Here is a 21,773-nt window from a genome sequence, read left to right as displayed (position 1 = left end):
ATGTTTATCTTTCCTCAGAGTGCCAATAATGTTTCCCAACAGCTGCTGGGAAATCAGGTGTCCCTGTGTTTGCACTGAGAGATGTTTTTGGAAGGAATATGGAGGAGGCGGGAGGAGAGAGCAGGCTGGATAAAAGGAAGGAGCTGCTCTAGGACGGGACAGAACAGGACCAGGAGACGGAGGATGAGGAGGATGAGGAAGACTCTGCTGCTGCTGCTGGCCTCTCTGGCCTTTGCCTCTCTCACGGCTTTGACTGATGGAGCTCCGCTGTGAGTAGACCTGCTGCAGCTTCTTCAACGTTCTGTTTGATGGTAGACTGGGCAGAGGACTCAAACAGTGTACTGAAGTACAACTGCTGATATTGTCCTGTAGTAATGTACTGCCAAAACACTCAAGTAAGGGTAGAGAGCAAGAAATTCTTCAAAATGATGTTTCATTTTTATCCTGAATGTTCAATACCAGGTGTTTCTTGTTCTTTAACAAATAGAGATTTGCCATTTTTCAAAAGTAAGACTTCTCAACCTGACAGTTACACAATTAATTGTTAGAATAATAATTCAAATTATGTGCCAGCTCAAAAAATGTGTGTTAGTATGAGCAATATTATCTCTACTTGCACATGTATGTATCCAAAAAATGATTTATATACAGTTAATTGAGTATTTGTACTTTCTTATCTCCACCTCTTTCAGAAAATATAGATATGTAACTCCCGGCTGGCATTCACTGGACATTAAATTTGTGTTGAAAGAATGTCAGTTGATAAAAAAAATGTTACTTCAATGTCAAAACAACGTTGAACACCAAATGGTTGAAGTTGTGTCGTGAACTCACTTACAATTTTGAATTTTAAAAATGTAACTGAAACATATCAGTTGAAAAATAACATTATTTCAATGTCCAAACAACGCTGATCAATTTACCGTTGAAAAAGCATTGAAGAATCAACTCTGAATTAAATGTTTGTTGAGTCATGATAAAAGCATTACGTTTACCGACGTATTGGGAACTTTCTTTGTCTCAGTTCTCATTGTCTCGTAAAGGTAGAAGTATGTCTAATAAACGAGCCATGCAACAGTTAAATTTATTACATCAGTTGATAAAATTGGAAACTTGGGTGAAATATAAAACAACCATTTTACGAATTACCACTTTGTTCTGGGTGAGTTGCACCACATTTCAGGATGAGTAGTTTTCTGCAAACGTAGTGGTTATGCTACCATTTCAAGTTATTAGTCTGACAGTAGCTGGGTTGGTAGGACGGTTGATTCACTAATTAACAGATCATCAGCTCAAATCCTGTATTTTCCCTCTCTCTGTGGACAAAAACTGAGGTGTAAGGAGGACACTGAATTACCAAGTGGATAGATTTTGTGCCTCCATAGGATGGTGAATGTGATTCATGTGATTTGTTGCTATACTGCTCATTGTGCAAAGTACTATATAGATTTAGCCCATTTACTGAACTATAAAGTACACATCCATACTTTAGCAGCATTTGTGTGTCAAACAATGTTGAAGAACAGAGCTTCATGGTCAACATTCTTTAGATTTGCAAAATCAAAACAAACATCAACAGTTATTCAACACTGGTAACAGATGTTTAGTCACTATTGAATTAACCAGTAAACCAGCATAAAAACGCCAGCTGGGTCAGATAGTTTGTTGATTTAATTTTGAAAGTTTCACTTAGATAGAAATGCCTTTCATGTTACCTGCATCTTACATAATGAGTCAGTTTGTGTTATCTGGGTCAAGGTAATGGACTTTTTTCATGCAGTGCCAAAAAAAAAGGTTTACATGTTCTTTGCAAAGAAAAAAGGGAAAACCCAGTCCAGGGCTGAGATGAGAATTTCCAGTTGATCTTCTGCTGGATGATTATCAAATTCATCAATAGATCACTCATTGTGTGTAAAGTCCAGACAGCAGCTCACGACCCTTGCCTGAGCAAATATATGCTTTTGGCATGCAAACTTTATTAATTTGAGTGAACTGGACCATGAGATAAAATAAGTTACATCACTTTCAGAAGTCAAAATTACATGTTACATCACTTTAAGGATTCAAATTGCAATAAAAAAGAGGCCATGAAGCTAAATTCTGAGCCCTTTCTCAATCTGAGTCCCACATGATATAGGAGAACACTGAAGAGCAGCATTGGCTTGATTGTTCTGTCCTCTCTCCTCTCTGCAGCAAAGTCATGTCTGCCCCCAACCTGTTGAGAGTGGAAACAACAGAAAACATTTTTGTGGAGTGTCAGGACTGCACCGGAGGAGACATCAAGGTCCAAATCAACGTGATGACGCACCCAAGGAGAGATGAAATCCTCGACTCCACGTCTGTGACTCTCACCAGTGCCAATAACTACCAAATGTTTGGACAAGTCAAGGTGAGGGAGTTATTCATAATGCAGAAATGGTTCTATTAAAGGTCCCTCGTTCTTCTCACTGTCTGTTGTTTCAGCTCGCGGGTACAAAATTCATAAAGGATCCCAACGAGAAGCAGTACGTTTACCTGCAAGCTCAGTTTGATGATCGACTACTGGAGAAGGTGGTCTTAGTTTCCTTCCAATCTGGATACATCTTCATCCAGACAGACAAGACCCTCTACACCCCCAACAGCAAAGGTAAGTCTGAAATGCCACTGAAATGGGATGATACCTGCTTTTATTAAGAATATGAATTATAGCTACAATAACCATTCAAAAATATGTTTCTGTTTGAATGCTGGGGTTTCTATTGTTTTTATAAGATTTTGAACTCTAAATATTTCATTCATCACCTGTTGTTGCTCTCAAGGCTTTGAAGTAAAGTTTATTTCACAGCTCGAGAGCTCTGTGCACTTTAAGACAGGGCTATCAAAAGTAGGCCCAAAGTATAGACTCACTTTGTCACTTCCCCAAATGAACTCTCCTGTTTTTTATTTCCTCTTGTCACAGTTAATTACAGGATGTTTGCTGTGACGCCCCAGATGGAGCCTGTGGAGAGGGATCCAAAAACTAAATCTGAAGCCTCTATCGCCATTGAGATTGTGGTAATGTGTCTCATTTTTAACCAATGCCAACCAGCAGCTGAAAACATTAAGAGCACAAACATAAAATTACATTTCACATAAGCTGGAACATTTAAACGTTGAGCTGTTTGATTACTTATGTTTAAGGTTTGTAATGACAAACATTTTAGTATGAAATATATCTTCAAATGTGAGTTTGAGTGTTATGAGCATCAAAATGACAGTTTTTATGGACGTCTGTGCAGACCTGGTGAATGAACAGAAATTAGTTTCTTTTTGTTACTCAGAACTGTACACGTCAAAGTGTATTTCTGTTGAATGAATGGGAAAGTCATCTTTACACTGGACGTCTGAATGATAAAGATTTTTCCCTCAGACCCCTGATGGCATCGTTTTACAAGTTGATCCAGTCTCACTGAAATCAGGCATTCACTCTGATCATTATCAACTCCCTGAAATCGTAAGGTGAGTATTTAATTTTATTTTTATTAGTTTTTAATTATCCATTTTTATATGAAAAGATTACAAGAGCTACAAGGTAAATTCACTCAAAAACCACACCGTTCACAACGATGGTGAGTACATTCAATACAAAAATACATCTAAATACAATTTGAATGTATTTTAAAGAACGCTTGCTGAATAATGAGTAACCAAAACGTAACCAGTGAAGTAACCTGCCAATGACTATTTCAAATGCAGACAGCTTTGAACTGCTTGCTGTGCACCCAATAGGATCAGCATGAGGTTTAGAGTCTTGCTCAAGAACACTTTGACATGTGAACAGGGAGAGATGGAGAATCGAACCTGCAACCTTGTGATTGAAAGTTGGAAAAAGATTGAAAAATTGGAACTATTCAATTACATTATTTAAAATTAATACACTGTTGGCTTTATTATGTGTGTGTGTGTGTGTGTGTGTGTGTGTGTGTGTGTGTGTGTAGTCCCGGCCTGTGGAAGGTGGTGGCCAGGTTCCAAAGTAATCCACAACAAAGCTATTCAGCAGATTTTGAGGTTAAAGAATACGGTGAGTCTCTTCTTAACGTCACTGTACAAGTGTCTGTAAATATATTTCATTTTGAAGGAATAACTATTGAAAAATATTTTATGTTGACAGTGCTTCCCAGTTTTGAGGTGAAACTCAAACCTCAGGACTCCTACTTCTACGTGGACAGCAACGACCTGACTGTGGAAATCAAAGCAACGTGAGTCAAACTTTAGAGCAGTTGGAGGATAGGAGACTGGATTGTTGGAGTAACTGTGAGAAATGATAAAACAAAATGAAGCATGGTGTAATCCGTGTGGCTTCAGTTTTCTCCATCTATTTTTCTTTTTAAAGTCGCTTTTCAGTCCCTGTGGAGGTTTGATTCATCTCATTCTTGTGGTTTCAGGTATCTGTTTGGTAAAGAGGTGGACGGGACGGCCTATGTCGTGTTTGGAGTTATGCAGGACGGACAGAAGAAAAGCTTCCCAAGCTCTCTTCAGAGGGTGCCAGTAAGTACAGATTAATCCTAATCCAAATGTTACAGAATAAAATCAAACATTTAGATAGGTGTGGGGTTACATTGGTATCTGTAGTATTTGTACATTTTCACAATTTTCAGCATGTATTCTCAGTGCAGCAGCTTCTGATTTTAAAGCTGAAAGTCTGCACTTGAGGCACTTTTCCTTTCAGTTCTGTTGTGGTGGTTTAAAGTCTTTGGGCATTTAAGGAACAAAGTAAGTTCAATTGATGGCACCCTCCATGACGGGAATAGAGAATAACACAAACATCAGGCCTTATGTCCTACGTATGTATTCATACAGTAATAAAAACAGTTTAGAATGTTTACATGACGTCTGAAACTGGATTGTAAAAGTGTATGTAAAGAATCTGCTCAACCGTGGGAGAACTTTGGCTTTAAAGTTGAAGAATGTTGAAATGTTTGGCCTTGAACAGCTCGTTGCTGACTTGCCAGTTCAGTTTGCTGTCTTGTTGCGTGAACTTCATGGGTCATTAGTTCAACTGGCTAATGGCACTGCAGTAATGTGTCTCTAATGTTGTTATTGTGAATGGAAACAACTTCAGGAATATCAGCTTTTTCATGTTTAAAAAAATGATCATATTTCAAGTTCTTTATGTGCCTATGAAGAGTCAAAATGCGCAAAATTGTATCAGTGTCTGAATTTTTGCTCGTTGAATGTTTCCAGGATGTGTTTTTTCACTGTTCCTTGTGGCATTAGGTCCAGAGGGGTGACGGGAAGGCCACACTGAAGAGTGAGCACATCACTCAGGTCTTTCCGAACATCCAGGAACTTGTTGGAGACTCCATTTTTGTCTCTGTCAGTGTGTTGACTGAGAGCGGTAAGAGACCAGGACATCCACTCTGATGCAGCTGAATAATAAGAACAGACGACCCTCAGCTCCTCACCTCCTGCTTATTTTGTGGCTTCCTGTTGCAGGTAGTGAAATGGTGGAGGCAGAAGTCAGAGGCATCCAGATTGTCACTTCACCCTACACTATCCACTTCAAGAAAACTCCCAGATACTTCAAACCAGGAATGTCTTTTGATGTCACGGTGAGGTGCTTCTTTTATGTATTGATATATTTTAACTTTGAAAATTTGCATTTCTGTCTACTTAAAAAAATGTGAAATCTCCCTATCAGAGAGAGATGTCCTGGATCAGGGGTGTCTGGGCCTCAATCAGTTCAGGTGATCAGGATTTCTACAAAAATGTTAAAGATAATTTCTACATTTTGCCAAGTCATTCTTCATAATGCTGTCATAATATTGTTGAAGTCGCAGTTCTTTTATTCAGTCTTCAGGTTTGATGGTTCAATGCGTGGTTCAAAAAGATGGTTCAATAAATATGAAGTTGTTAACATTGTATTATTAATATTATTGTAATATATTGCACATTAAGACTACGACTTCTATTCATTTACAGATCACAATGCTATGATTTACTTGTGACTTGAGATCAGATTGCGCTGTGTATGGCCCCTGAGGTGAAATGAGATTGATGCCCCTGATCAAGATTAAAAACTGGAGGCAGACAGGACTCGCCGTGGAGAAGAAATGAAATAGACATTTTGTGGAAATGTTATAGTCTCCATGATAAAATTGTGATCGCGAAGGGATTTTTTTTTTTTTTTTTAAGATACTGTACATATAGCTTCAGAGCGGCTCGCCCTGGCATCTGAGGTCTACAACCTTGATGGCAGAAAAACAACTTCACTCTCAATAATGTTCTTCTGGAGCAGTAAAAGCATGTTTAATGTCTCAAACCTCAGCTCACTTCATTTAAAGATAGTAACTGACTGTGTTTTCTCCTCTGATGCCAGGTTGAAGTTTTGAACCCTGATCAGACTCCAGCCACAGACGTTCAAGTGGTGGTCTTGCCGGGTGAAGTTCAAGGTATCACTGGGAAAAATGGCGTCGCAAGGCTCACCGTCAATACACAAGGAAACATTCGAACTCTCGACATCTCAGTAAGTCAAGGAAGGTTTTCTGAGAAACTTTGCAAACATAAGCAGAACAGTGAATGAACACAACTTTTATTTATTTATTTATTCATTCATTCATTCATTCATTCATTCATTCATTCATTTCCAAACTGATGCATTTCCAAATGAAAAATCAAATGAAAAAAAAGAGAGGAGGGAGGATACAGTCAAGGGCACTGAATCTTTGGAGGAGCTGTTCTTGTTTCAAGTCAGGGGTGCCAAATGTAATCATCGTTCTAATTGTTTAGATGTGTTAAGGAGCCATTTTCACCTTCCCTCTGCTTGGTTCTCAACTCTCAGACAGCAACTGAGTGAACCCATAACACCAATCAGATTGTCCATCTTACAACTCAGTTCGCCCAAATCGTCAACCGCAGCTTTTGCCCATTCATTTGTAAGGACCATCAGCCATTGGGCATCTGTTGTAGCTGTATCATTTGTGTTGTGTTTGCTCTTGAGAGACCAGCTGATCAAATCTGTGATTGGTATATTCAAAAATCCAAGGCCAAGAGATCATTCCAGGTCAAACAGACAAGACAAAGTTTAGCAAGCAAGCAGAGACAATAGGGAGGGGAGGAAACAAAGACAGGGCAATAGGAAAAAGCGCCCGCCTCCTCCTACAGCCAAGCAAGAAAGGGTAACAAGCAACAACGTTTATGACAATTGTCCCAATGCTCCCAATATTTTCAGTTTTGCATTAGTTGACCTTGTTGGATAATCCATTGATATCCGCTATGTTTCATACAGTGTAACATGTGTATGTATGTATCCTGATATACATACACAGAGAAATACACTCATAACACATAGATCAAGTTCAACATATCAGACAAGCAGTAGTAAAACAACAAGAACAAGTAAAACATCATTAATCCTACTCCTTCTCTAATGTTCAATAATCAAATTCTTGATGATCCTCCTTCCTGTATCAAAGATCTTATTTAACTTTTTTCATATTAATTCCAGGCCAGGACCGCTGACCCGAGGCTCCCACTGAAAAGACAGGCAGAGGCTAGAATGACAGCACAGTCATACACCACCAACACTGCCAGATACATCCATATTGGTAAGAAACACATACAATTATATCGAACAGTTAAATATGAATGTGATGGTTTACATAGTGATGATTTATTATGTTTTTTTGAAAGGTGTGGATTCAGCAGATCTACAAAAAGGAAACAACCTCAAAGTCAACCTGAACTTCAACAACTTACCAAATGGGGAACGAGACATCACGTACCTGGTGAGTCCTGTTTTATTCCTGCAAATTTAGTCACATGCTCACTTGTGCTGGATCAGGGTTGACTCTGTCGACTACATCTGCAGATCCTGGCCAGAGGTCAGCTGGTGAAATTTGGACGTTACAAGACACAAGGACAAGTGTTGATTTCCCTGAATGTTCCCATCACCGAAATGATGCTGCCATCCTTCCGCATTGTTGCTTACTACCATCCAAGTGACAATGAAGTGGTATCAGACTCTGTCTGGGTGGATGTTAAAGACTCCTGCATGGGCTCGGTAAGATGCGGATATTTTCTACAACAGAGTTTATGACATTAATGACAGAAAATATAAAGTCTGCTTAATTTCTCAATGTTCTTTTCATTTTTAGTTGACATTGCAACCAGTGAGGCCTGCAACATCCTACCTCCCTCGCAGGATGTTCGATCTGAAGGTCACGGGAGACCCTGGAGCCACGGTGGGACTGGTGGCGGTGGACAAAGGCGTCTACGTCCTGAACAACAAGCACCGGCTCACGCAGAAAAAGGCAACATCTTTATTCTTCAAACAGAAATGCAAAAAAAAAAAAAAAAAAAAAATCCCTGAATGTCATGGGTCGGTGTGCCGTTTGACCCAAATGCAGAGACAGAAGCAGGATTAACGATTGAACAGGTTTATTCAGTGCAGAAAAACATGAGGGCTGCAGCCTGGCAGCAGCGTCACAGGTCGGCTCGTGGTGAGGCCGTGGTCAGGTTGAGGTCGTGGCTTTACGTGGCGTGGCAAGGTCGAGGAGCGACAAAACTTCTCTGATTGGCAGAGCAGCCAAATCCCTCTGCAGCAGCAAGGGAGTCTGGAAGGGTAATGATCCGTCAAGGAGCAGGTGGCCGGGGGAAGTTTATATAAGCAGGCAGAGTGGCAGTCTCCAGGTGAATGCAATCAGCACTCAGCAGGACCCAGGGAGGCTGACTGCCTGCCAGACCAGGGTCCTGACACTGAAAAATTGCTGTGACTTTTTAGAAGCAGTAGACATAAACTCCATACTAATTTTTGATGTAGGACACATAAATCAAAATTACTAAATGACCAACATCGTACAGATTACTTTCAGTTATCTCAGTCATTCATTTTGAATGTGAATATGTGAATAAATTTCCAGGCTCCAGCAGATGGAGACCTTCCTTTTGTTATATTCTCTCTGGTGCACTCTAAATCTAGATCTTGTGTGTTTGCCTCACAGGTGTGGGACAAAGTGGAGGAGCACGACACCGGCTGCACACCAGGTGGAGGGAAGGACAGCATGGGAGTTTTCTACGATGCGGGGCTGATGTTTGAGAGCAACACTGCTTCAGGAACTCCTTACAGACAAGGTGACAATCCATGCCAATGCATAACCCCGCCTCCAACACCCCAGCTCCACTCTCTGATCCGTATATGCCCCCTCAATATATAGATGAAACACCTTTTATACCAAACCATAAGTTGCCCTACTGAATATATTGTATTTATCTGGAACTGTGAGGCTGGTTTTATGGAGAGGAAATTAGTATAGTGTCAGGTGAACAAAGAAGAAAGGCCAACCAAGACAGAAAACAGCCAGAATGATCAAGCACTGGAATGACAGCCAGGTGAATGATGTAACCTGTATCTCTCTCTGACAGCACGGTCAGATACATACACACACACACGCAGAGACAGTCTGTTTTGAGTTTTTTGAAGAATTGACCTTTGTTAACTGCTTCTGTTTTAAAGATAATCTTTTCTTTGTGTCCTTTCAGAACCGAAATGTGCGGCCCCTCCGGCGGCGAGACGGAAACGAGCTTCTACTATAATGGAGGTTACCACCACTTTAGGTGAGAATCACAGCTCTAACTCAACAGCTATAACTCGATTATTACAAATTCAGTCTCTTCAAGTCACACTTGCAATTTTTCAGTCTCCATATGTACTGGTGAAGAGATATTAACTGGCATTAACTCTTTACTGTTTGTTTGCAGTTGATAAATATAAATCGAACAAGCTGCAAAAGGAGTGCTGCATGGATGGCATGAGCGAAACGCCTCTTAGATACAGCTGTGAGAGACGCAGCGAGTACATCGTCGACGGCCCAGCCTGTGTGGAGGCTTTCCTGGACTGCTGCAGAGAGATGACAACCCAGAGAGCTGACAAGAAGGAGGAGAGTCTCAAACTGGCTCGCAGTAAGAAACAGAGGCTCAGGAGAAGGTCATCGTAACACAAGCTGATCACTGAAGTGACATGGCTTTCCCTGACCCCTCAGGTGAAGAGGATGACGAGAGTTACTTGGACAGCGTTGACATCGTCACTCGCAGCAGCTTCCCTGAAAGCTGGCTGTGGACTGACGTCGAGCTTCCCGAGTGTCGTGCAGGAAGAGCGTGGTGAGTCAGCAGCAGCCAGTCGATGCACATCCAGAGGTTTCACCTCTACAGCTGCATGTTTAAATCCCCAATGCTGACCGCTCTCCGTGTTCCAGTGACCCCACATCAGTTCAGAAGAGTGTTCCCCTGCCCGACTCCATCACAACCTGGCAGTTAACCGGCATCAGCCTGTCGCGGACTCACGGTGAGCAATCCCAACTCACAATCTGAGGTGTTTCACCTGCGCCTCTCCTCTTCTTCACACCCTTCATGCTGTCTTCCTTCTGCAGGAATCTGTGTTGGAGAGCCGTTGGAGGTTATTGTCTGGAAAGAGTTCTTCATCGACCTCAGGCTGCCTTATTCTGCTGTCCGAGGAGAGCAGCTGGAGATCAAGGCCATCCTTCACAACTACAGTCCTGATAAAATCACTGTACGTTTCAGCTCAGTTTTCTAAATCACAAAAGTGATTTGCAGCATTATTTCATATTCCCTATTTGCCTTTCCAGCGAGACTTGAAAACAAACCAAATAAGTTGCTGATTTTGTCACAAAACATTTTTTTTTTCGGTCACAATTATTTTTTAGACATTTTCTAGTTTTTTTGTCCCATCAATTGACGAAGATAGATTATTTAAGTCAGGGATGCCCAATGCTGTTCCTGGAGAGCCCCTATCCAGCATGTTGTTGTTGTTCTCTACCTGCTTCAACACAGCTGAACGCAATGACAGGCTCATCACTGGGTTTTATTAGGTGCTTGGCGATGACAGAATCCTTAGATCAAGTTGTGTTGAAGCAGGGAGAGAACTAAAACATACTCAATAGGGCTCTTCAGGAACAAGATTGGCACCCCTGATTTAAGGCATTTCAACCCTTGTGTTGTTAATTATTACAGAACTTTAGTTCTCACTGGTATATTCTGGGGTTAATGTTATTTGTATCTGTAGAAATAAAAGGTAATCAGTGTCTTACTGCAGCAGCCTGATACTCTTGTGAAGATTTTCACACTCTTGTTTGTCTTTGTGTTGCTTTCCAGGTGCGAGTGGATCTGACGGAGGCACAGCATGTGTGCAGTGCAGCATCCAAACGTGGGCGGTACCGTCAGGAGGTCAACGTAGGACCCCAAACCACACGATCGGTGCCCTTCGTCATCATCCCTATGAAGGAGGGAGAGGTCCAGATTGAGGTTAAAGCAGCTGTCAGGGACTCCTCACTCAGTGACGGCATCTTGAAGATGCTTCGGGTGGTGGTAAGAGACATTGACACATTACTTCTCCTCTCCACAGAGTGGGAAGAGTTGATTTCATGCTTTAACAAAAAAAAAAAAAAAAAAAAAAAAAACCAAAAAGTTACACAGCTGCAAGAGCAATTTGAAAGTTAAGATATTCAAAGGTTAAAAAAAAAAAAGATACATGTTTCTGCCAGGATGTTCATAACAGCGCTCTGCGTGGATCAGCTCAGCTGACAGGATCAGCATCATGTCAGATTTCATACAATGGCTTTAGGTTTATCCTTCACTGGGCAAGTTTACTTAGATTTGAACCATAAGATCCATGGTGATATTTAACGCTTGTCAATGTTGTTTTTCTAGCCTGCAGGTGTACTCGTTAAGAGTCCTAAGATCGTCACTGTGGACCCGAAAGGTGTGGCTGAGTTCTTTAAACTCACTAAAACCATTAATCATCACTTACCATTCTCAGTGTCTAACCACTGCTTTTCCATTCAGGCGGAACACAAGAGGAAGTTCTCAACAGTCAGATTCCCAAAAAGGATATGATTCCTAACTCACCTACGAGCACACACATCTCTGTGACAGGTAGGAGGTACCGACATATATATTCCAATTCTGTGATGCAGTGCCAATACAGGTAACTCTTTGACTGTTTTCCCACTCACGAATGGTCTACTCGCTCATTTGCAAATAAGTATATTTATTTATTTTTCAACACTGTGGAGGACCATTGTACCATGTCACTGTGTACCATTAAATGACTTACTATTGTGTATATGGATTTAAGAACAACCATGAGGTTTTCGTGTACTGTATGTTGTACAGTTTACATCGTCTATTTTTCCCCCACAATTGCAAGTTAAAGCAACAAACAAGCGCTCTCACAGAGATGCTTTACCAAAACACGTTGGAGGAGAGCCGTACTGTGGTGGACTGGTTAGCACACTCCTATACCCCTTTAACACTGACGATCTCGCGCTGCTGCGATCTTTCGGATGCTGCAGCAGCTAACGGCACTGCGTGCTGGTGCACGCTGTTCCACGCAGCTCTACCCCCATTCACACCGAACAGAGAAGGCAAATGGACTGGTACATGGCTTTACGAAATGCATTGCGAAATGATGCAAAATCAATCAGTCAATCAATCAAAGTCTGAAGTTTTCTAAACCATTCCAAAACGATGTTTCAAGATATGAAACATGTTTATTTTTTTTGTTGCGGAGTGTGATGAAATGACAAGTGTGGGATTCTACTTGAACAATTTGAGATAAATCTACAATTTGCGGCAAGAATCAGAATTGTGCAGCGTCTCTGCATGGTCGATTCCGAAATCATACGGGAAACAAAAAGTCAAAAAAGCCATAGAAAAAGGAAAACTGCCACATCGGACAGTCGCCGATGTATTTGTGAGTTCTCGGACTGATCTCACAAAATCTTGTTGGATTGTTGCCGATATAGAAACGTGTCATGAAGCCATGATCTCACCTGGAAGAAACGATAAGTCACTCAACAACACTACAAATAAGGAACAATTAAAATCATTATGACAGTTTCACAATGGCATGCATGCAGTAATTAAATGCCTCAAAAACTTCTTCTCCTCCTCCTCCTTCTATCATCCCCACTTACAAACTTTCTTCACTGCTACATCCATTCGTTCTTCCTCATTGTCAATCAGTAGATATGTGGCAGCACAATAGGTTCTTTGATGGTGTGAAATAACTTCTTCCAGGTTAATATCCTTTGTACAGTCCAGGTGCCTTCCTCCTCAAAATCCCAGGTAGAAATGATGATTCACTGCTTTTTACACTGTTTTAACGCTTATATATATATATATATGGTTGTGCGGGGAAATCCGCACGGAATTCAATCCAAAGCACCTTTTTTACAAGATCAAATGAGCTCAGACCAAACTGCAGGAAAACAGAATACCATCTCCGCATAATGTGCGACAGTTCTCCTCCAACTCTGCGCAACTGTACATCGTTTTACCCTCATTATATATGTGTACAGTCCTCCAGCACTACGATAACTCTCTGCCAGCATTCACTCGTGATGCATTGTCAGTGCGCAAACAGAAGTTCTTTTTTTCAAAAGAAATCACTTCTTGTATAACCCAGCACCACGGCGTGTTGCAGTTCACTGCCGCAGTTATCTACAGGCCTTGGTACACTCAGTTCATCGGTGTCAAAGGGGAATAACCTCACAGTGTGAAGGTCACTGGTTCAGATATTCAGGCCAGTCTTTCCAATGAAGATGAAAGTTTCCAGATATGCTCACTTCCTCAGTAACAGGTTCAAATGTTGTTTGTACAGGAAGAGAAGATGTTGCAGCTCTCGTGGAGAACGCCATCAGTGGGAAGTCGATGGGTACACTGATCTACCAGCCCTCGGGATGCGGAGAGCAGAACATGATCCACATGACTCTGCCTGTCATTGCAACCATATACCTGGACAGAACCAACCAGTGGGAGGCTGTAGGCTTTCAGAAACGTGATGAAGCCCTCCAACACATAAAAACTGGTAAGTCAGTCAGTCAAGCACAAATACCTAACAAACACATGGGATCTGAATAACTATAAAAATAAAATGCTGCCATTGAAGTGGTACTGCACACTGTTGACAGAGTTGTTGAAAAGGCTGTTTCTCTGTTTTATCCAGGCTATAATCGGGAGTTGACTTTCCGTAAAAACGATGGGTCTTTTGCCGTGTGGGCAAAGCGCCCAAGCAGCTCCTGGTGAGACTCCAAGATCTCCATTCTATATGCACCCCCATTTCACAAATATACTGTACACATATTTTAAACAAATATGACATTCTCTCTTCTTTTAGGCTGACAGCCTATGTTGCGAAGGTGTTTGCCATGGCCCATGGTCTGGTGGCAGTGCAGGAAGAGCATATCTGTGACGCCATCAAGTATCTAATCCTCAATGCACAGCAGCCTGACGGCATGTTTCGAGAAATTGGAACTGTAGCCCATGGAGAAATGATTGTGAGTGAAATGATTGTGAATTCTGCTTATTTCCCTTCAAAACTGATTGAGATGAATAAACAGCTATACCAGATTTATCTTTTAAAATCATATTGATGCGAGCATTGTGAATGTGACTGGGGTTCTGTCTGTGTAGGGAGATGTAAAGGGCACAGATTCAGACGCCTCCATGACGGCCTTCAACCTGATCGCCATGCAGGAATCAAGGGCGATATGTGGTGCCACTGTTAATGTGAGTATATCACCAGCATGCCATCTCTTCTCTTATATTTGCTTCATTTTCTCGCATTCTGTTTACGTTTGACTGCAGAAATTGTAGAGCTGGTAATACATTTTAGATATGATGAAAATAGACACATAAAAGCACTTTTATTTCAAATATTTAATAAGTTATTCACCGACTTGGCTGCTTGGCTTATTTATTTGTGTTACTGTTTCACTGTTTACTGTTACAGCTGTACTTCATGAGTGAAACCTATCCTTTCCTTCACAATTGCCCCAGACAAAAATGAGGTATTACCAGGTTTACAGAATGATGATGGAATTGTAGTTTCGAGGTTCAATCATTGATCATTGTGCAGACGAACAACAGCACACTTTTTTCCGAGGAAATTGTCTTGAACTAAACACCACTTCAACAGTGTCAAAGTGCTTTATACTGATACTCCCGGCTGCCACGCAAGATGCTCAACCTCCACGTGAAAATTTTGCTTCACAGTCATACTTCAACATCTGGACAGATTGAGAAAAGTTGATCAAACCAGCAACCCTGCTTCCTTTTCTTTGATGCCTCAGGTCAATCCTACTGACTGTTTCCTGCTTCCTCCATCTTTCCAGAGTCTGCCAAACAGCATAGACAAAGCTGTGGCATACCTGGAGAATCGCCTGGAGGGCCTCACCAATCCTTATGCTGTCGCCATGACTTCCTACGCGCTGGCCAATGAAGGCAAACTCAACCGGGAGATCCTCTACAAATTTGTTTCCCCAGGTGCGTTCACACTGGAATATAACGGGCAGATATTCACACACTTTCACTCACAATATTTCAATGTTTATCAAGACCTGCAAAGTTTTAATTCTCATGATGGTCTTCATGTTCTTGATAATTCACTAATTTATGCAGATAGCTCACATTTTTTGGTACAATGATTTCATGTCTGTTTTTACCTCACTGCATATCCAGTAGAGTAGAATAGAATAACAATTTGTTAAGAATACCTTTTAGTGAATAAGTTAACACAGTAAATGCTGCAAATGTGTTAAAATAAGCAAATAAAAAAAAGACAGGCCAGAACACCACATTTCACCCAAAATTGTCTTTTTTTTTAGACTGATGCATGAACAATATGTGTCTGCTGGTCGAGGCATCTTTCTTGTAGTGCACAGTGTCATCCATCCATCCATCCATCCATCCATCCATCCATCCATCCATCTATTTGTTATCTGCCACTTATCTGGGATCAGGTCGTGGAGGCAGCAGTCAAAGCAGGGATGCCTACACTTCCCTGTCCCCAGACACTTCCCTCAGCTCTTCTGGGAGGATCCTGAGGCGTTCCCAGGCCATCTGAGAGACATAGTCTCTCCAGCGTGTACTCGGTCTTCCCTGAGACCTCCTCCTGGCAAGGTAGACCCAGAACGGGGAGGACTTCAGGAAAGCACCCAGAATAGATGCCCCAGCCCCCTCAGCTATTCCCTAAGGGAAGCTCACCCTATGAAGGAAGCTCATTTCAGCCGCTTGTATCCAGGATCTTGTCCTTTCAGTCATGACCCTGAGCTCATGCCCATAGAAGAGGGTGGGAACCGAGATTGACCAGTAAACCAAGAGCTATGCCTTGTGGCTCAGCTATGCCTTGTGGCTCAGCTCCTTTTTCACCACGACAGAACACGACAATGAAGACTTCAGCCACTGCACCGATCTGCCTGTCATTCTCCCGTTCCATCCTTCCCCCATTTGTGAACAAAACCCCAAGATACCCAGACATCAGACTCCCTCCTGCTCCTTGGTGCACCGACAGACAGAAATTCTGTCCAGAAAAATTATGAGCAGAACCGGTGACAAAGGGCATCACTGCCAGAGTCCAACATGCACCGGGAACAGGTCCGACTTGCTGCCAGCAATGTGGACCAGACTCCTACTTCGGTCATAGAGAGACTGGACGGCCCTTAACAGGGAGCCCCAGACTCCGTACCCCTGGAGCAATCCCTAGAAGCTACTGTGAGGGAACACCTTCTCCAAATCCACAAAATGCGTGTACTGGTAGGACAAACTCCCACGAACCCCCTAACACTCTATGGAGGGTATATCGCTTTGCACGCCATTATCGGCTGTCAACTCATCCACACTGCACCTGGCTGCTGTGGTTCCCTCAGCTGGTGGTGAGCCCAATGGAGTTTGGACCCACATTGTCCGTTCAGGCTGAGCCCAGCTGGGCCCCGTGGGCAAAGGCCCATCCACTAGGCACTGGCATTTGAGTCCCAACTCCAGGTCTGGCTTCAGGGTGGGGCCCCGACTATGGCACACCAGGCAATGTCACGGTCTTTGCTTTAACTCTGTTCATAAGGGCTTTCAGCTGCTTCTTCTCCAGCCCATCACCCAGGACCTGTTTTTCATAGGAGACCCTACCAGGGGCAGAAAGCTCAAAACAACGTAGCTCCTTGGATCATGCAGACACTCAAACTCCCCCACGATGTTAAGGGGGCAGTTCAGGGAGGAGTAGAGCACAGCAGTAACAGGTTTTTTTGTCTTTCAGAGTTGTCTCACTGGCCTGTACCTAAGGGACATAAATACACACTGGAGGCCACAGCTTATGCTCTTCTGGCCCTGGTCAAGACCGAGGTAAGCAAACCGAGGCTAGAAGGGAGGCAACTTGAACTCAGAATTTAATGATGAATGGCTTACAGGATTATTGTGGTCCAGTCCGAAGTACTGCGAGGTGGTGATGAGGAGGGCTGCATGCCACACTGTTATTCATCTTCTATATCAGTGGTTCCCAACCTGACCCCACCTCCACCATGCCTTGTGTGATTACAAAAGAAAGTTGAAGGGACCTCATAATAGGAATGTATGTGTGGAATAAAGTTTCTTTGTAGTATTCTTCACTGATAACTTTCTGGTCTTTGCTCATTAGATTGACACAAATGCCTTTAACTTTTTCCTGTTCTTCTTCCTTTCTGTTCATGAAGGCATTTGAAGATGCCAGGCCTGTGGTGAGATGGTTCAACCAGCAGCAGTTTGTGGGCGGAGGCTATGGATCAACTCAGGTACAATAAAACTTTCTCCTCTGTCTGTCCACAGTGGAATTTCTTTGCTGTTAGCTCATCGCCTTTGCCTCATGTTTCCTTTGTCCTTTTTTTTTCTCTCCAGTCGACAGTCATGGTCTACCAGGCTGTATCGGAGTACTGGATCAATGCTAAAGAACCAGAGTACGACCTGAACGTGGACATTTTGATGCCAGGCAGGGCAAAGCCTGACAAGTTCAACTTCAACAGAGAAAACCACTATCAAACAAGAACATCGAAGGTGGAAACACACTCCTTCATTGACATTCACAAAACACGTTCATGTCTACTCACCTTTCTCTGCGTGTGTGTGTGTATACATCTTGAAATCTCAACAGATTAATGATATAAACCAGGACGTGCTTGTGACAGCCACAGGATCAGGAGAAGCAACAGTAAAAGTACGATATCAGCTTTGTGTTTGGTCAACGTCATTTCAAGCTGTCATGAATGCTGTTAATATTTACTTCCATTTTTGTTTCAGATGGTGTCCTTGTATTATGCTCTGCCTAAAGAAAAAGAGAGTGACTGTCAGAGGTTCAACATGTCAGTAGAGCTCATCCCAGGTAACCCGGTGCTTTCTGTCTTTTCATATTTATCTGTTCATTTACATGTTGTCTGCTTGTCTTTATGATCTCTTCTGTAATCTGATGCTTTATTTTCTCAGAGAAAATGGATGATGACGAGAAGGTATTCCGGCTGAGAATAGAATTGTTGTAAGTGGAGCTCATCCTCAGTCCTGTTTGTTTGAAATCAGTCTTTCAATAATTGAGCTTGTTTGTTCTTTTTGTTGTTCCTCTCTTATTTTTCAATTTATTGTGTGTGCAGGTACAATAGCAAAGAGCGTGATGCGACAATGTCGATCTTGGACATCGGATTATTGACTGGCTTCACCGTGGATAAAGACGACTTGGACCGGGTGAGTCTTTTCACAAACACTGAGTTTAAAAGTCGACATTTTATGGAATCAAACCGGGTTTATTGAATGCTACACTGTGCTATATTAATATTTGTATGGGTGTCACTGCTGGGATATCTGTCAATGGCCACAAAAAAATAAGTCAATATCAATGATTATCATCTGTTTCCCCCAGATTGCCTGTTAAACGGTCAAAATTCTACAGTGAAGCCATACACTGGCAGACTCTCCCACTTCCCCAGCCTGAAAACTCAAAGTTTCTCAGATTAACTTCCAAATCTACTTAATTGCTAATTTTTATCATCTTGGACCAGATAAACACTTGAACCCCAATTGTGATCATGTCCCCAAAGAAGTCCTCAGTAGGCTGCCACTGTCATCAAGTGAATGAATTCAGGAGGAGGCAAAAAAATTCAGTCCTGCAGCTTACATTCACAGCAACCAGAAAGCAATCTGAATTTTTATTGCTTAGCAAGCACTACTGGATGTAGGAGTTATAATCTTATACTCACAGACAAAAAGTTAAAACTGGAGAATGTGGTTTTCATTCCATGTGGTCTTAAACTAAAACCAAAGATACTGCCTCTTTTTATCATTTTACTTTAAAAACAAGCTTGTGGTTACGATGTGTGTTTGTTTCCATGCAGTTGTCGAAAGGACGTGCCCGCACCATTGCAAAATATGAGATGAACACTGTGCTGTCAGAAAGAGGCTCGCTCATCATCTACCTTGACAAGGTACGGCCATGTTTTTCACCCTCCTCACCTCCCCTCCCCAGCATGGTTTTGCTTTAATAATATCAGATTCCCCTTTGCTCCACAGGTTTCTCACACACGGCCAGAGGAAATCAGTTTTAGAATCAGGCAGACGCTCAAAGTGGGCGTCTTGCAGCCGGCAGCCGTGTCTGTCTATGAATACTATAACGGTGAGTCTCCAAGACTCGAACCGCCGCGGTTCAATTACCACAAAACATTCTTCATCAACCATTTTTCTTCTTGCAGAAACTCAATGCGTGAAGTTCTACCATCCAGAGAGGAAAGCTGGACAGCTTCTGCGGCTCTGCAGAAACGATGAATGCACTTGCGCTGAAGGTGACTGAAATTCAGCACTTTGGATGATGAAAGCTGAGGAGTCAGTCAATGTCTGTGTCTTTTGACCTCAGAAGACCGTAACATTCACACATCGTTTTCATATTTTTGCTCTCAGAGAACTGCAGTATGCAGAAGATGGGAAAAATCAGCAATGATGAGCGCACTGCTAAGATTTGTGAGGCTACACTAACCAGCAAAATAGAGTTTGGTAAGAAACCATGTGTATTTCTCCCAAACTGGGAAAGTGTTTCTCTGTGTTGGAAAGGGCAATTGAGAATCAATCTGAATCTCTCATTTGCACAGCATACAAAGTACAACTGGAGGAGATGGTAGCTGATCTGTCCACAGACAGTTACACCATGCGGATACTGGATGTCATCAAAGAAGGTAATTTTCATTTTCAATATTTTTTTCAATTGTTGGCCTGTAAAAAGCCATATACTTTTTATAACCATGTTTTTTTTTGTTTTTTTTTTTACTTACACATCATTCATGAACTGTATGGCTTTCCTGTATCATAGAAGTTCAAACACAGAATAAACATTAATTTGATGGAATAAATTTCATATATTAGGAACTACATTTATTTGCTCTGAGATAGTTGACAACTGGTCATTAAAAAAATTTAATTCATGAAATTATTAGACATGAAGTTGATGGGGAGCGTAATTATCATTAAAAAAATGTTTTAAACCAAATTTGAACTGAATTTATTGTGTAAATGCTGAATGCATTTCAAGGTGAAATTAAAAGAAATTCTAGATGCATGAATGGTGATTTGTTAAATTTGAGCTCAGGTTGTGCAGTTATTAATGTTCAAGCCATAATTCTCACATAGCATGTCAGGACAAGAGCTCTGTCATCGTTTAGCCATAAGACCAAGAGAATAAAAATCATGATCTGTGTTTGATTTGTGACTTTTACAAGTGTAAGCGGATATTAATAAAGCTCCTGTTAGTATGAGACACTGAACTCATTCATCCTGAAATCGATCCACTGGTCGCTACTTGTAGCTCATTGCAAAAGCCCATTTTATTCCACCAAGTTAATCAAGCTAAAAGTGCCTTATTTCTTATGATGATATGACTCCAGTTCCTTAATTGATTGACAATGTGTTCATAATGCTGGCAGGAATGCATTCCAAGTCTGGAAGTAAAATGAGCTGTCTTTGCTGTCATGACTGCAGGAAACACTGATATTGGTCCTATGGGTAAACTGCGCACGTTCCTCAGCTATCAGCACTGCAGAGAAGCTTTAGGTCTTCAAAAGGGTAAAACGTACCTCATCATGGGCTCGTCCAAAGACATCCACAGAGATGACCAAGAGCAGACGTATGTGCAGTCGGACTTTTCTAAAATGTGTTATGTTTTTCCACAACAGTTCACCTTTGATTCCTGTGTATCTGGCTCATTGTTTTTCTGTCTTCAGGTTTCAGTACGTGCTTGGTGAGAGGACCTGGGTTGAGTACTGGCCCACAAGAGCAGAGTGTCAAACGGATGAACACCGACCGTCCTGTTTGGGCTTGGATGAGATGGTGGATCAGTATAGAGTCTTTGCATGTCAGCAGTAACGAAATCCAAGGAACTGTAACCTTTATTTTTATACATCTCATGTTTTTCCTGTGTAACCTTGCATGGGTGAATAAAGTATATTGTCCTGAAAATTTGGTGTTTTCCATTTAGATCATCTTTGCCAGCCCTTGTGAACTTCATAAATGGTATTTTAAGTAAAGAAATGGCATTGCATTGGTCCTGACATACATTTAATGTCTACAGTTCATCATCAATGTCCTATGAAGAAGTCAATTTGTTTGATACATTCAAGAAAATGTAAGAATGAGGAGAGTGGAAAATATTAAATTAAGAGTATTTTTTATGAGGGGCTGACACGAACATTATCCAGGTTTACCATTCACACACACATGAAACTAAAGATTTCCAAACCTTTTGGTGAAAACCTCACACACTTAGAACTGAACTGCTCTCACACACACTCCTGAACTGTTGTCCTCTTACATACACAACTAACACATTCTCAAACACACTGCTGAAACACTCTCACATGCACGACTCGTCACTCTTTCATGATGACTCCAAGGCACTGTCCATGGTGCTGAAATAGCCAATCCACCGTTTTGGTTAGGATCCAAAGTGGGTCTGTATTCATTGAGGA

General features: G+C 41.7%; 1 protein-coding gene across 1 annotated transcript; it reads left to right on the top strand.

Moving 5' to 3' along the window:
* The first annotated feature begins 192 nt into the window (after positions 1-192).
* On the top strand, positions 193-21,247 carry LOC115390824 (complement C3-like). Its single transcript, XM_030094840.1, has 43 exons — positions 193-269; positions 2,194-2,389; positions 2,464-2,626; positions 2,939-3,033; positions 3,389-3,477; positions 3,957-4,039; positions 4,130-4,217; positions 4,404-4,506; positions 5,236-5,356; positions 5,455-5,570; positions 6,338-6,484; positions 7,466-7,565; positions 7,651-7,745; positions 7,829-8,020; positions 8,115-8,270; positions 8,961-9,090; positions 9,499-9,573; positions 9,718-9,918; positions 9,999-10,113; positions 10,212-10,300; positions 10,386-10,525; positions 11,128-11,340; positions 11,683-11,734; positions 11,818-11,907; positions 13,637-13,843; positions 13,982-14,057; positions 14,153-14,312; positions 14,449-14,544; positions 15,150-15,300; positions 17,063-17,148; positions 17,496-17,573; positions 17,677-17,832; positions 17,930-17,992; positions 18,076-18,157; positions 18,259-18,307; positions 18,420-18,510; positions 19,158-19,247; positions 19,333-19,435; positions 19,512-19,601; positions 19,717-19,809; positions 19,905-19,988; positions 20,788-20,932; positions 21,030-21,247. The coding sequence occupies exons 1-43, from the start codon at positions 193-195 to the stop codon at positions 21,169-21,171; spliced, it is 4,968 nt and encodes a 1,655-aa protein (XP_029950700.1). The 3' UTR covers positions 21,172-21,247.
* The last annotated feature ends 526 nt before the right edge of the window (positions 21,248-21,773 follow it).

Source organism: Salarias fasciatus, chromosome 6 (assembly GCF_902148845.1).
Source record: "Salarias fasciatus chromosome 6, fSalaFa1.1, whole genome shotgun sequence".
NCBI classification, from domain to species: Eukaryota; Metazoa; Chordata; class Actinopteri; order Blenniiformes; family Blenniidae; genus Salarias; species Salarias fasciatus.
The sequence above is the reverse complement of the archived record's forward strand: the minus strand, read 5'-3'. Positions and strand labels throughout refer to the sequence as shown.